General features: G+C 38.9%; 2 protein-coding genes and 2 non-coding genes across 4 annotated transcripts; 1 reads left to right on the forward strand and 3 right to left on the reverse strand.

The window, feature by feature from the left end:
- Nucleotides 1-2,565: 2,565 nt before the first annotated feature.
- On the reverse strand, nt 2,566-2,648 carry Trnas-gcu (transfer RNA serine (anticodon GCU)). Its single transcript has one exon. It is a non-coding gene; the product is annotated as a tRNA-Ser (tRNA).
- Nucleotides 2,649-2,732: 84 nt separating this feature from the next.
- Nucleotides 2,733-2,814, reverse strand: Trnas-gcu (transfer RNA serine (anticodon GCU)). The gene has a single exon. It is a non-coding gene; the product is annotated as a tRNA-Ser (tRNA).
- Nucleotides 2,815-3,730: 916 nt separating this feature from the next.
- On the reverse strand, nt 3,731-4,471 carry LOC127848011 (uncharacterized). The gene is made up of 2 exons (XM_052380288.1): nt 4,203-4,471; nt 3,731-4,078 (listed from the first exon to the last, which is right to left on the reverse strand). Exons 1-2 carry the CDS (start codon nt 4,384-4,386, stop codon nt 3,783-3,785), a joined length of 480 nt encoding a protein of 159 aa, XP_052236248.1. The 5' UTR covers nt 4,387-4,471; the 3' UTR covers nt 3,731-3,782.
- Nucleotides 4,472-5,126: 655 nt separating this feature from the next.
- Nucleotides 5,127-8,606, forward strand: LOC127849131 (uncharacterized). Its single transcript, XM_052381852.1, has 4 exons — nt 5,127-5,166; nt 5,255-6,298; nt 6,334-7,410; nt 7,507-8,606. Exons 1-4 carry the CDS (start codon nt 5,127-5,129, stop codon nt 8,604-8,606), a joined length of 3,261 nt encoding a protein of 1,086 aa, XP_052237812.1.
- Nucleotides 8,607-14,945: the final 6,339 nt, after the last annotated feature.

A 14,945-nucleotide genomic window follows, 5' to 3' on the forward strand; every position in this document is an offset into this window, starting at 1 on the left:
TGATGAATATTCATTTTCGAAATTTGTAAAAGGAGACTTGTTCATAAAGGAGGAGGTCAGTGTAACCTTTGTCTGGAGTTCCTTCCCCTTTCACTACGTAACAGTAAAAGAAGCAGGGTACCAGAATAAGTGTAACCTCAGGTAAAGATATCGCCGGAAGTTATTCTCCAGCATTTCCTGAAGTGTAATATATTTATATATTGGCGTGTTTAAGGAGTCTGTGAAAAACCCTAAACATTAAAATATGTTGATTCCTTTCACAACTTAAAATTAAGGTTTTCCGATCGACAAAATCTTAGAACATGATATAATCCTACCTTTGCAGTAATATTAATACATTAATGTGACCTTTATTCTTATATGACAGTAATAAATAATTAAACAATCTTAGTTGCATGCGTTATCATGTATGGAATGCAGGTGGCGAGAAATGATACGCAACTCGTAAAAATTTAAGTAAATGTATACGAAAAGGAATTCAAGAAGCGCCGGAAAAAAACATTACTTGTGTATTCCCGTTTATACGAAAGAGAAAGGATATGTAGGCAGGATTACCTTTCTGCACTAAAAATGTATGGATTCCCCATCAAATTTGTCCTTTTCCCGTTCATAAATGCTTCTTTGCAGGTACTTTTAAATGTAAACTTTTATACTAAATGTCTATACATAAAAATGCATAATATATTTATGCACAACACTGTAATAGCCGAAAAGAAAACATTGAAATAAAATTCAATGAAGTAAATGATTTTTCCCGTTTCATGTGTAAGCTGGGAATTCTTTTGTAGCAATTCATTGATTGTCCTTTTCAGAGAATTGTTTTAACTGTTCTTTTGTAGCAATTCTGTTGTTTTCATTTGTATTGTGTCATTTAGTTGCCCGTTCGTCATTTATAGATCCCTAATTCTTAATAAATAGAACATAAAGAAAACATTTATTTGCTAGTTTGTTATATAACAGAAGAAGAAAATATTTAAATAACTCACGTAAAAATAATGTCCATATTAAACGCAATGGGTCATGTTTAACGACTATGTTTTTGTGTTATAGTGTGAATACTTAGAATCATATCTTAAGGACATAAGGATGTTAAATAATACCAGATTCCATACGTCCAATATCGAAATAAATGAATTTCATAAAACGAGCAAAATTCGACAACTTATTCTTACATATATCTTTTTTCCTCAATATTCGGACTAAGTTTTCCTATTTGACTGCGTGCTGTCTCTTCTCTTGCCTGGTATCTTTTGTCGATGTCTTTTTCGATTTTCACAATATCGACTTTCGTACTTGTCCAGTCAATCCTTTGCTCAATGACGGAGATAATGGCATTTCCACGAAAGTCCATAGGTTCACGGCATATCTTTCACACCAGTTCATTTTCAGTGTTATGTTTTTACAAGAGATCTTCTACAAATGTCTTGCAATCACCTAGAAGCTTTTGAACTGAGTGGATAGGATAAGATCCACTGCTTCTTCCATCCATTTCTTGCTCCATATTTGTCGAGTACTACACAAGAAAACAATAATTTTATTACTTCATTTTGCAATTGTTTTTGATCAATGTAATGCTTATACATATGTATATCTGTTGTTCTTTGATCAAAATAAAATGCATAGAGTTAAACGATCGTGTACTAATTTGAAATTTTACTAATGTATTTTTGCAAATAAAGTCACAATGTTTAGCATGGCAATTTGTATATAACGTGATATAAGCTTTTAAAACAATTACTGATAACGATGGACTACATATGCAGGACTAACGTAAGTTACCGTTTGGCGACGTTCTTGCTCATCCATTTCAATTTTTTCAACATGTACATTAACTTTACGTAGTAGATTCTCAATGGCAGGTCCAGTTGTATCTTTTGCAGATGATTCGACCTGGACAGATATAATATAAATCTATACTCAATCAATGAATAACAGGTATGTATTACATTACTGCTTTTATTCAATGTAAATTTAGTTATCAAATGCAAAATAAACGGTTAGGTATTTACAGCACGACCATTAAGTAATTCACGAGCATTAAAGCACTATTGATAAAAATGGACGAAGCATTACATCAAACTCCATATACCTGGTTAAAGTAAGTTTCCGCTTGACGACCTTCTTGTTCATCCATTGCTACCGTTGCAACATGTACGACTTCTTATTTGCTTCATAACCTGTGTCTGGTTCCGTGATATCGTTTACGGACATTCTGACCAGTAAAGACATAATGAAAATATTTATCCAATCAAGGAATGATTCGTAATTATTACACTTCTGCTGTATTTGAAGTGCTTTTATTACCAAACGCAACATGATCGGTTATAACTTTATGCCGAAAATAATTTAGTAACCCGGTCAACCACTCGGCAACCACGAGTATTGGATAAAAAACAATTATTCGACGAGGATGATATTTGAACTCATGCAGGGAGGCCCTAATGCATTAGCAATTCATTGCCTTTACCACTCGGCAACCTCGTCTCAGTGGATCCATTGAATTTAAGACATTTATATCTATATGTTTAATTATGTAAATGAAGTATTACATTAAAAAAAAAAATTCGACGAGGTTGTGATTCGAACTCACGCGTGGATACCCACAATGCATTAGCAGTGCATCGCCTTAACCACTCGGCCACCTCGTCTAGATACATCCATTGAATTCAAGACATTAGTATTAGTATGTACATATATTTAAATGTACCGGTAGTATTAATAAAACAATATCTCGACGAGGATGAGATTCGAACTCACGCGGGGAGACCCCAATGCATTAGCAGTGCATCGCCTTAACCACTCGGCCACCTCGTCGCACACAATCGATGAACCATATTCACACATTATACAATAGAGCTGATATCTGCTATTACTACTTATATCCACTGCGGTGATATGTCAGCTGACGATAACATATGGCGTGGGACATACAGATATTTCACAGAATAATTAGTACAGATCTTTTAAGTATATGTTCCGGTACTTGGCTTATATGTTCAGCAATACATAATTTAACTGTAAGTGTACGTTCAACAAAATGCCGTTCGGGAATTACAAGTTAAGTGATTGTACACATGACGATATGTTTTCTACACGATTATGCGATAAATAAAAGTTACGAAAATAACGAGTCTCTTTGTTGATGAAAATCATCGAACCAGCCGTGTGGCGCATTATCTGGCTGGCCATCTCTAGTTTTTTTATTCAGGAATTCTTAAACACATTCTGGCGGGATGGACGGACAAAGCGGAGACAATATGCTCATATTTTCGAAAGTATAATAAGGGCTAATTACAAGCCGACGACTTGCCGGCACCGTTTATCACAAGCGACTTAAAGCAGCCTTTAAATACCTCTCGAGAGTATAAGTGCCAAGGGGCCAACTCGAAGTTGTCATACCCGCTAAAGTAAGTTTTGGAGAAGTACATTCGTTGGAGCTTTTCCGGTGAGTAGGGGTCGACAAACTGACGTCTGTCTAGCGTAAACGTCGTGGTTCTAGCATTCCTGTCGACACGCTTTGTAACCTGCACAACGTTATTTCGCAAACAAATTGAAATTAATTGATAAAAAATAACCGCCATCATCATTATCAGCAGCACCAATATCATCATCATCATCATCATCATCATCATCATCATCATCATCATCATCATCATCATCATCATCATCATCATCATCATCATCATCATCATCATCATCTGCAATATTGTTAACGTCGTCGCCAGCATCCTTCTCCTCCTTATCACCATCGCCATCACCATAAGCATCATAATAAAAATCTTTTACAGCGACGTGCGTGTACCGCATGTTAGCGCTGAACTTCTTAGACAAAACATATTTTTTTTAAATACCGTTATAAAACTGACCTCGTGCCATTCACCGTCATCCACGCGGCGGTCTGAGAACATGTTCCGGATAGTAGCGCTGCCAAAGTCGGCAACAAAATACAGGATCCCGTCAAACACCTCTATAGCAAAGAACTGTACCGCCGAGCCGTGTCCAATAACGAGAAGACCACGTGGTTCTAGTGTTCGGAACCGGAAGCTCATGGAGCCGCTAGTGCACATGTCCAAGGCGTCTGACACGAGCAACATAGAGTTTCCGGACTTACAACTACCGCAACGTTATAAAATAATGGACATCTCTCGCGAGTTCGATAGGGAGCAACATGAAAGTTGTAAAAAGCTTATCAATAGACTGACCTGTCTTTGGTTCGTAGTGGCAGAAGTGCGCCGTGTGGTGCCCCAACTCCAGTTGCCACTGTTCCAGTCGATTTTTGTCGCCAGTGGAATCTCCAACGTATTGTAGAAAACTCGCGATCGACTCCGTGTAACTTCTGATCACTTTCTTCGCCTCAACCTTGAAACAATTTGACAAAATGAGCATCACACTGAAAAAAAGGAGTAAACTAATTTTGCGTTCAGTGTTTCCCAGATAAGCATTTGATCAGGGACGACACTTTTCGCTTAAATGGTATTTTTCGTTCAAATAAAGTATTTTCTTTACGCGCATGCATTAAGACCGGTTTTCTCAGAGCGAGATTGAATATATTCGTGAAAAGTAATATAACATTGACAAACATCTAGGCGATTCATTTCACTTATTTCTTATTACGACCCCTTACTCTCTTTCCGTTAATAAAGCTAAGTATGCACCCTGGGGTCGTATTCCAGAAGCATCTTAAGTTAAATTTTATTCTTCTCCTTAAATTGGAACATTTTTTTAGTGTTTCATTTCATATTGCAATAGATTGGCATCAAGATATACATTTAAATAACATCAGTATGCCAATCTTATTTTAGGAATACCAAAAAACAGGTGTTTCCTTATTAAGTAAATAAATAAAAAACATTGTAATTTTGAACTTAATGAAATTATTTAAGAAATGCCTTATACTGTTTCTGGAATACCACCCCAGGTCTTTATTTTCAGCTAAGGTGAAAAAAATATATATGAGAAACGTCCTAATCAGACCATTGTAACCGCCCGATAATCAACATGGGCAATTATTAAGCAATTATTAAGATAGTAGCAGCATCACGGCTGTATCTGACAACTATATCTTCTGGATATCCAGTGACTGTTGGGAAAGACCAGCTGACAACTGTGAATAGTACAGTGACACCATGGAGAGACAGGTGGCAGCTAGGAAAGACTGGCATAGGGGTAAACTGTCCCAGCAAGTCAGTTTACGTTCTTCGTAAGAAGAAACCCAAGCAAGCTACATAAAGACAACACAAGAAATACCCCCAAGGTCGAACGAGAGTGGGGGAGGATGATCGACCTACAAGCCAACAGGTAACGAACACGCCCGATCAACAGACAACGAATCAGAACACGGACTGGGCAAGAACATGTAGTTGTGGGAAGGTGTGTAAGAATAAGGTGGGACTGAAGATTCATCGCACAAAGATGGGATGCGCACCAATCCTAAATCTGTTGCAACGCACAAGGCAACTTGGTGAGACGGAGGAGGAGCTGGATCAGGATGAACACCACAGTGTCCAGAGCCTCCACGCATCAGAAGAGGGTGAGGTAACCATTGATAACGCAGAGAGGACTGAAGATCGAGCTGCGGTAGAATCTACAGAGCGGCGGAAGAAAGTGATGTGGCCCGCAAGTACAGAGAGAGCGAAGTGGAAGGCGTTTGAAGAGGAGCTGGAACTGGTGATGGAGAACGTTCTGAAAGGCAAAGTAGAGAGCAAGCTGCATGTCATGTCTGAGCTGATCTACACATTTGGAAAAGAGCGATTCGGAACAGCTAAAGAGAAAGTCGGACAACCCAAGCTTGGCGGGAATAGAAGACTGCAGAAGATTTCCAACCTAAGGGGAGAACTCAGACGCTTGAAAAGCAGATACAGACAAGCAGAGAATGAGGAGAAACAAGGTCTGGCAGAACTGAGAGATGATGTACGGAAGGAGATCCAGTGTTTACGGAGAGCAGAGAATCTGCGCCGGAAGAGACACGAGAGAAGGCGAAAGAGAGCTCAGTTTACTAGCAATCCATTTCAGTTTGTGAAGCGTTTGCTCGGAGAAAAGAAGACAGGCGAACTTCAATGCACAAAAGAGGAGGCAAACAAGTACATCAAAGATATGTACAGTGACAGCGACCGTCACAAGGAACTGGGCGAGTGCGACAAGTTGCTCACACCAGATGATCCTGAACATGACTTTGATTGTGCAGAACCTAGGTTGCAAGAAGTCAAGGACATTGTAAGGAAGGCCAGAGCGTCTTCAGCACCAGGACCCAATGGAGTACCGTACAGAGTATACAAGAACTGCCCCAAATCTTGCTACGGTTGTGGAAGCTTATAAAGGTTGTTTTGAGGAAAGGAGAGCTTTGCAGAGAATGGCCGAAGGCAGAGGGATGTTTTATTCCTAAAGAAGAGGATTCGTCAACCCTTGGTCAGTTCAGGACTATCTCTTTGCTGAAAGTGGAAGGGAAGATACTCCTCGCTGTCCTTTCGAAAAGAATGACCTCTTATTTGCTTCAGAACAAGTACATAGATACAGCTGTGCAGAAAGGAGGAGTACCCGGTGTATCTGGGTGCATCGAGCATACCAGTGTCATCACCCAAATCATCAAGGAAGCACGCGAGAACAAAGGAGACATCGCAGTGATCTGGCTTGACCTAGCAAATGCATATGGTTCTGTTCCGCATCAGATGATACAAAAGACTCTACAATTGTATCATGTACCCGTTCGATTTCGGCAGATGTTGCGGCACTATTTCGACGGCTTCATCATGAGATTTTCAACAAGGGCAATAACCACTGACTGGCAAAAACTGGAAGTAGGCATCGTTACCGGGTGCACAATTTCAGTGGTGCTGTTCGCAGCAGCCATGAATCTGATAGTGAAGTCAGCGGAGAAGCCATCCAGAGGACCCAAAATGACTTCGGGGTGTATCCAACCACCAACGAGGGCATTTATGGACGATATGACTATTACAGCAAAGTCGTACGTCGAGGGAAGGTGGATGCTGCAAGACATTGGCGAACTTATCGAGTGGGCCAGAATGAAGTTCAAACCCCAGAAATCAAGGAGCATGGTTTTGAGGAAAGGAAAGATTCAGGAGAGTGCAAGATATAGAATCAAAGATCAGCTCATCCCTACTGTTAAGGAGCAACCAGTGAAGTGCCTCGGGAAGTGGTTTCGAGACTCACTCAATGATCAACAGAGTATCAAAGACACGGTAGTTCAAATGGAGAACTGGTTGAAAGATGTGGACAAGTGTGGTCTGCCAGGAAAATTCAAGGCCTGGATTTACCAACATGGCATCCTACCACGCCTATTGTGGCCGCTGCTGGTGTACAGTGTACCGTCATCAACAGTGGAAGCAATGGTGAGGACAATAAATTCATTCCTCAGGAGGTGGATGGGGGTGCCAAAGAGTTTCACCAGCCTCGGTTTGTACTGCACAGGCAGCAAGCTGCAGATACCTCTCAGATCACTGACGGAGGAATACAAGGTCACAAAGGCTCGGAAAGTCATTATGCTATGAGACAGTAGAGATGAGAAGGTTAGAGAAGCAGGAGTGCAGGTCAACACCGGGAGAAAGTGGAGGGCTGACAAGGCAGTTGAAGAGGCTGAGGCTCGTCTTCGGCACAGCGACATTGTCGGTAATGTCGCACACGGGCGACTAGGCTTCGGATGCGTCACCCGTTCGCAATGGAGCAAAGCCAGTGCAAAAGACCGACGCACCCAAGTGCAGGAAGAGATTCGCCGAATGGAGGAAGAATCCAGGCTCACCAGAGCTGTTACCCTACAGAAACAGGGAAAATGGCTGAACTGGGAGGGAGTACCCCAGAGAAAGCTTACATGGAATGCAATCTGGACCATGGAAAGCGACAGACTTAGTTTCTTGCTCAAGTCTGTCTACGACGTGCTGCCAAGTCCAACAAACCTAGTGACTTGGGGTCTTGCCGAAAAGCCAGATTGCAAGCTCTGTGGAAGACCAGCGAATCTGGAGCATGTCCTGAGCTCATGCAGGACAGCCCTGTCTGACGGTCGATACAGATGGCGTCACGACAGGGTTCTTGCTTCAATCGCCGATCATCTAGATCAAGCACGAAAAGCGCAGAAGACGACCAACAAAGGCCCCTCATTCATTTCCTTTGTCAGAGCCGGAGAAGAAGGGGCAAAGGCCAAACGCGCATGTGGGATTCTTGGAACGGCAACAGATTGGAGAATGGAAGCAGACTTGAAGAAACAGCTCAAGTTTCCACATGAGATCACCGTGACAAACCAGAGACCCGCCATAGTACTGTGGTCAGCTGCATCAAAACAGGTTGTGATGGTGGAGCTCACAGTACCATGGGAGGAGCGGATTGAAGAGAGCTTCGAACGGAAGCGCGAAAAGTACCAGGCCCTCACAGATACCTGCACAGAGAAAGGCTGGAAGGCATGGTGTTTTCCAGTGGAGGTGGGCTGCAGAGGTTTCCCAGCGCAATCACTGTGGCGCACTTTCAGCAGACTGGGGGTTACAGGACAGGTCCGGAAACGGGCCATATCGGTTGTTGCACGTGAAACGGAGTCTGCTTCCTTGTGGCTATGGCGGAAGAGAGAGGAGAAGTGGATAGGGGGACACAGGGCTGTCGACTAGAGACTGGCCACCGAGACCTGGCAGATGAAGAAGTGTAGCGGAGGCTTACTATCTCCTGGCCGGAAATTGATCACTTCCGGTCGGCACACCATAGGAGGACGTAGTGGGACAGTGCCGAAACGTCCGATGAATATGGACCCACCTGATGAAGGAGATCGTAGCAGCATCACGGCTGTATCTGACAACTAGTACTCATATCCATGTTGTAGTTTTTTGAAAATAAATAGCAAGTTCCTCGGTTTATCAAAAATAGAAATGAACGAGACTAAATCTTAGATCGAAATATAAGTGCAAGGCATTTGATAGAAGTATGTAAATGTATATGTGTTAGGGACATTTTTCGAGTTGTTTCTCTTCAATGTATATACTATAACTATAATGTGTGTTGTAAAAATTGCAACCATCAAACAGTCACAATTATATTTATGATTCAATATAGGCGCTGTCTCGATACCTTGGCAAGTTCCAAGAAATTCTTTGTATGTCGATACTCTTTACACGACATATTTTTCACATCTCCTTCTTCAACATGAAAATTAAAATCTCTTTCTTCACAGATTAAGTGCAGTTTTAGTGTTCGCATGATCTGTGAAATATTTATTCTGTGAACATTGCGTACGTTCTCGTCTGTGACAAATAATTATGATTTGTGGAAAAATAAAGAATTCAAATACTTAAGGTATGCATTCTTTTTTCCGGCTAGGACCGAAAATAATCGAAATAACACGCTCGAAACATTAATTATATAAGTCCCATATAGGAGCTTAAAATATTTGAGAAAAAGATCGAATAGTTTGCCGGAAATGCTAACATCAACAAGAGCACCGTCGAAGTTTGTATCGACCAAACCGTTTTCAACTCGAGTGTTGTTACTTCCGCCAATGAAGAGAGTAACACCGGAAGTCAAGAACTGAACGTCGGGGGAGGCCGCCATTTGTGTGGCCAGCTGCTCATTGATATAGAACTTGAGCTGCAAACAGACATTAACGATGATGAAGTTGAGGGTGGATGGTTTTGATGCTGTTGGTTGCAGTGATGCTGCAGCTGCTGCTAATGATGGTAACTATGTTGGTAAAGAGGATAGTGCCCTTGTTGCTGTTGTTGATAATTTTACTGATAATAATGATTATAATAATATTAATAATAAAAAAATCTTTATTTAAAGAAAATAGACTTGTTAAGAAATACATCAGATGAAATTACATAATATGCAATTTATATAATACATTTCTTATTTTCAACAAAGTCTTCTAACAATATGCAATTTACAACAAATACATCATATTTCATCTTGAGCAATAAGAACAAAACATAAAGAATAATATATGCATGCACACTTATAATGATATATATTATAATTAAAAACAAATGACATACATAAAACTACAATTACCATTTATGCAAGAACAGTATTCAAACATTAAACTAATGTTATTTACTAAAACAACATGAAGCATGTTCAGTTTATTTCAAAAAGTGTGGAAGAAAGATAACTTTTAATTTTTTCTTAAATGTTATTAAATTATTTGTTTGACGTATAGATTGGGGTAACGAATTCCAATTTTTTTTTGCCAGAAAATTCAAACGATTGTTTGAAATAGTTTGTTTTGGGTATTCGCACTAGCTTTAAATCCCCCTTTTCGCAAGATCGCAAGTTATAGTGATTATTTTGTGAAGGTGTCAAAAGGTCACGTATGTATGCTGGGGTTTGATTGTGAAATGCTTTAAATACAATAACTGACGTGAAATAGTGATTACGCTGTTCGAAAGTCAACCATTTTAGATCTTTAAATGGTGTTTTTGAATTAGTGTTGTACTTTTTATTTAAAATATGTGCACCACAACACTTTTGTATTTTGACTATTCTATTAATTTCCGTTCTGCCGCTGAACTCCAGGTAACGCATGCAAAGTCGTATATAGGTGAGATATAACCATTATAGAAGAGCTTACGCATTTCAAGGGTTAAATATGGTTTTAATTTTTGCAAAAGAAACATTAGTGATGACATTTTTTAACAAACGCTGTTAATGTGTAGTTTCCAAGATAGAGTATTGTCAATATAAAGGCCAAGAAGTTTTTGACAATTTACTGTTTTGATCACCGTATCTGAAATTTTAAGTTTTTGATTGGTTAAGTTTTGAGGTTTCCGTTTCGACCCTAATACCATGCAAGTAGTTTTTAGTGAATTAATAATCATGTTTTTAGTTTGGCACCAATCATTTACAATTGAAAAATTAGTTTGTAGCTTATTTTGAAGTGTTTTAATATTTGTTCCCACAGTTTGCAATTTTGTATCATCAGCATACATTGCAGAATCACATGTTAGATCAAGCGAAAGATCATTAACGTAAATAAGAAATACAAGAGGTCCTAAAATAGATCCTTGGGAAACACCAGCAATGATGCTTTTACAAGTAATGGTAGTGTTTTCTGCTTTGATATACTAAATCGATTGAGGAGATATGAAGAAAATAGGTCGCATGACCTATCATTAAAATGATAAAGTTTAAATTTGTATAAAAGAACCCTTTGGTCCACAAGATTAAATGCTTTTTTAAAATCCAAAAAAATTGTACCTACCAGATTTCCATTATCAATTTGTTTAGATTACGATTAAATCGAAAAGGCGTTGCACTCGGTCTCAACTCTCGAGTGTGTATATGTATGTGCTGACATTTGAAACAAATCCAGTGATAAACATGGAGCGAGTTGTAAACAACTGACGTTTACGGCCATCGATTGAATTCCGTTAACAGAAGAAGAAATAAACTAACGGCAGCGTTTTTTAAGGTCACTTCACCGCTTCTCTCTGATCGCTTTATTACTCAAGCCATTATTCAAAGTTTGCGATAACAGGCTAGGCTACCTTTAAGAAAATAGTTAATTGAAACCATGGGAAAATACTGCAATATAAATCTCATTCATGTCTCAAGACGCCGAACACAACACCACCAACATGCCACTTTGTAAGAGGACATTAGCAGGTCATTTTCAAGAACTTGTTTCCCAACAATACAAGCACCTAACTAGAAAATTTAATCTTGATACTTCTTCCGACAAAATGTTAATACAGATATATACAAAGGGCAATAACTGTTAACATATAGAAGCAAGATTTTATTTACGTGTGCACTGCACTTTCCTTCAATAATATGCATCTCCCCACTTCTGTACCTTTTAAAGATGTTAGAAATCGCACATCCACGCCATCATGTCATGAGGAATAATGCATACAGATTCAAATGTACTACGGACGGACGAACACGCAGACGGATTTATATCCATTAATATTCGCCGAATTTGCTTCGTTTTTGGATTTCAACGCGAGAGATTAATGGCTACATATTTTTTTCTGTTCTGGTGTATTTAGTTCAAATATGGTTTCTGAATTTGTTTAATTTTGGGAACTCTGCCAAGTAATATCATCATATCGGAAGAGTTTACATAACATGCATACATGCATGTTAAAGGGGCCTTTTCACAGATTTTGGCATTTTTTAACTTATTCATTAAATGCTTTATATTGATTATTGTAAACATTGGATCGTAACAGCTCCAGTAAAAAATCAAGAATAAAATTAAAAAAAGGAAAAGAACATTGCCCGGAGCAGGTTTCGAACCAGTGACCCCTGGAGTCCTGCCAGAGTCCTGAAGTAAAAACGCTTTAGCCTACTGAGCTATTCCGCCGAGTACACATACTTGACGTATTTTATACCTTATATAAGCAATCTTCGTAGTTTCACAAAATTTAACGACAAAAACAGAACTCTCCAAATTATTCAATCGTTTCGCGTTGCAACGCTTTATAATTTTTAGGTTTTAAAATTGTCAAAAGATGCATATAATGGCTATATTAGACCATGGTAAATGTTCAGTATTACTGTTTCCTCACAAATATCATAACTAAAACGAAAATTTGCGAATCTGAAACAACTTTTTTCAATTTTGTCAATTTACCAAAGCGTGAAAAGATCCCTTTAAAGTATTTAATATTCTTTATGCAACCAAATAGAATAATAATTAAAAACCTATCTTACAATCCAGTAATTTCAAATACAAGCATATTTTATTAACAGTCCCAAACATGTTTAGTAAGATAGCTGTCTCAATCTTTTCTAAATAACATTTTCGTCGGCTTTATGCTGCTTGTGTAAAACATAAACATTCGTTGAGGAAAAACGTAAGTTTTAAGGTGAGATCACTTAACAATAGTTCGCAATAAATACCGTCAACATTTTGCATTTATTACTGCGCGCCGATCACGTGACTTACCTGTCGTCCGTTTTTTTTCTACCAGAATCTTGTGCCACTTGTAATCGCTGAGCAAACGATTGTCCGGATGTTCAATGCGCACTTGCTGGGGGCTTCCCCTTCCGTAGCCTATGCTAAACAACAAGGTGCCTCTCTGACAAAATAAATAGAACCGACTGGAATTGGTACATTTATTAGACATTTTGAACTTTAAATTTAATGATATTGAGCTTTTAACGCCAGAGTTGATAAATCTGCGTAGGTCAATCTTTGTTACGTGTGAAATGTTCTGCATTCTTTTTTTCGTAATGGTTATGTAAGAAATGGTATGTGGTGTAAATTAAAGCGCATCGTTCACATATATTCAGGTAGTGTTTCTGTTTCCAAATCAAACATCGGTCCATTATTTTTTGCAGTTAAAGAACTTAAGTAAGACATGTTTCCGAACTCTCCGATCTTTTTTCAGCAACTATTACCGTTAAAGGATTTTTGCGTGGAATTCCACAACGAAAATAACGTGGAGCCATGCCAAACCAATTCCAAAATTCGGTAGATATGTGTTATTGAGAGTCTGTACTAATATTCAAAAGCTTCAAAAAATAGGATTCCATTCTTCACATGGGTCTTAATTGCGATCATATCTCTAGAGCATAGCCGTGCGTTTCTTCTGTTCTCTAAAAACCCGGCCTGTCGCTTAACACATTACTTTCATATATGCAGTGACACTTGAGCTTACATTCTTCATTCATATTTTAACATTTAAACACTGATTGCTGTTGGGAGGGGCTCATTGTGGGAAAAGTGCAGAAATTTGTAAAGTTTCAAGCATAGCTCTGTTATTGTTTACCGCCAAGGGAAAACTCCGCTAACTTAAGAAATTAAATGGTTCAAGAATTATTGTAAAAACGGATTGTATTTACTACGTTACTGTTGTCCGATGGGGAACGTAACCGCCGCTAGGAATTTGATAAGTTCCGAGTGTTACTATATATTAACGTCAAGCAAAAAGAGACGACACCGCTGACATTTGATTGGTTCCGAGCATTCAATTCTACAGTTAACCAATAAGAGCCGTAGCCGCTTTTGACCTTTCCCAGTTTCCTAGCTTAGAAATGTTACCATTCACAGAAAGAGTAAGAGTGGTGTACCTCGAGACTGATGTGCATCTTCCGGCCACCGGTCCCCTTTCAGATCCAGATCAGTCCATCAGCGGTCTGTGTTATGAACTCCATCGAGAAAGTCTCGTTGTCAGCCGGCGTGAGAATCTCGTCCATCAGCTGGCTGAAGTCGTATTGGACGTAGGACTTCGCGTAGAAACGGATGATCTTTGACGTGGACGTAAGCGACGTTAGCTGGGTACCGGCGTTGAACTGTTGCCAATTTCCGGTCTGCGGGGCCGTCGTGATGAACACTGGAAAAAACATGGAGATCAAACGGAATGTGAAATACGGTACCTGAAAGTAAATATTTATTTGTCTCTTCTGCCCGTGGGATTGTTTCTCGTCCTGAAAATGAAAGGACACTTGATATTTGGAAGATTATCTTAAGTTCGATCTTACAACTGAGTTGAGACTGACATGCATAGCACATCACATCAAAACGAGCTGATCTCACTGTGTATGCAGTTATTATAATATATTGTTTAAAATAATTTGAAATAATGTTTTCTTGCCTGCACACGTTACTTTTAGAACTGGTCTTAAAGTTATGCAATTGCAATTGTTTGAAGCAATTTTTGATTATAAATATAGATATATATATATATAACAGGCGGATGTAAGTTAGAATTGTAAACAGTGCTCCAACACTACGTTTTGTGTTAATTAACATGTTACTAAAAACTCTCAAAGATAATAAAAATGGTTTCATGATCAATTAGTTGTTCTTTATGGCATTTCATCTAACAAAATAACTGTAATCTAATTATTCGAAACATATTGTTTTTGTTTATTTTGTTTACGTGCACAAATATATTTTCTAGGATATGATAAACCGCCTTAGCTCTCAAGAAGCAAAGGAGCTCTTGAAGGAAATTACTGCCAGACAGCCAGCAATAATATTTGATGTGACAGCAATGCTGTCTGCC

This window comes from Dreissena polymorpha, chromosome 10 (assembly GCF_020536995.1).
Source record: "Dreissena polymorpha isolate Duluth1 chromosome 10, UMN_Dpol_1.0, whole genome shotgun sequence".
NCBI classification, from domain to species: domain Eukaryota; kingdom Metazoa; phylum Mollusca; class Bivalvia; order Myida; family Dreissenidae; genus Dreissena; species Dreissena polymorpha.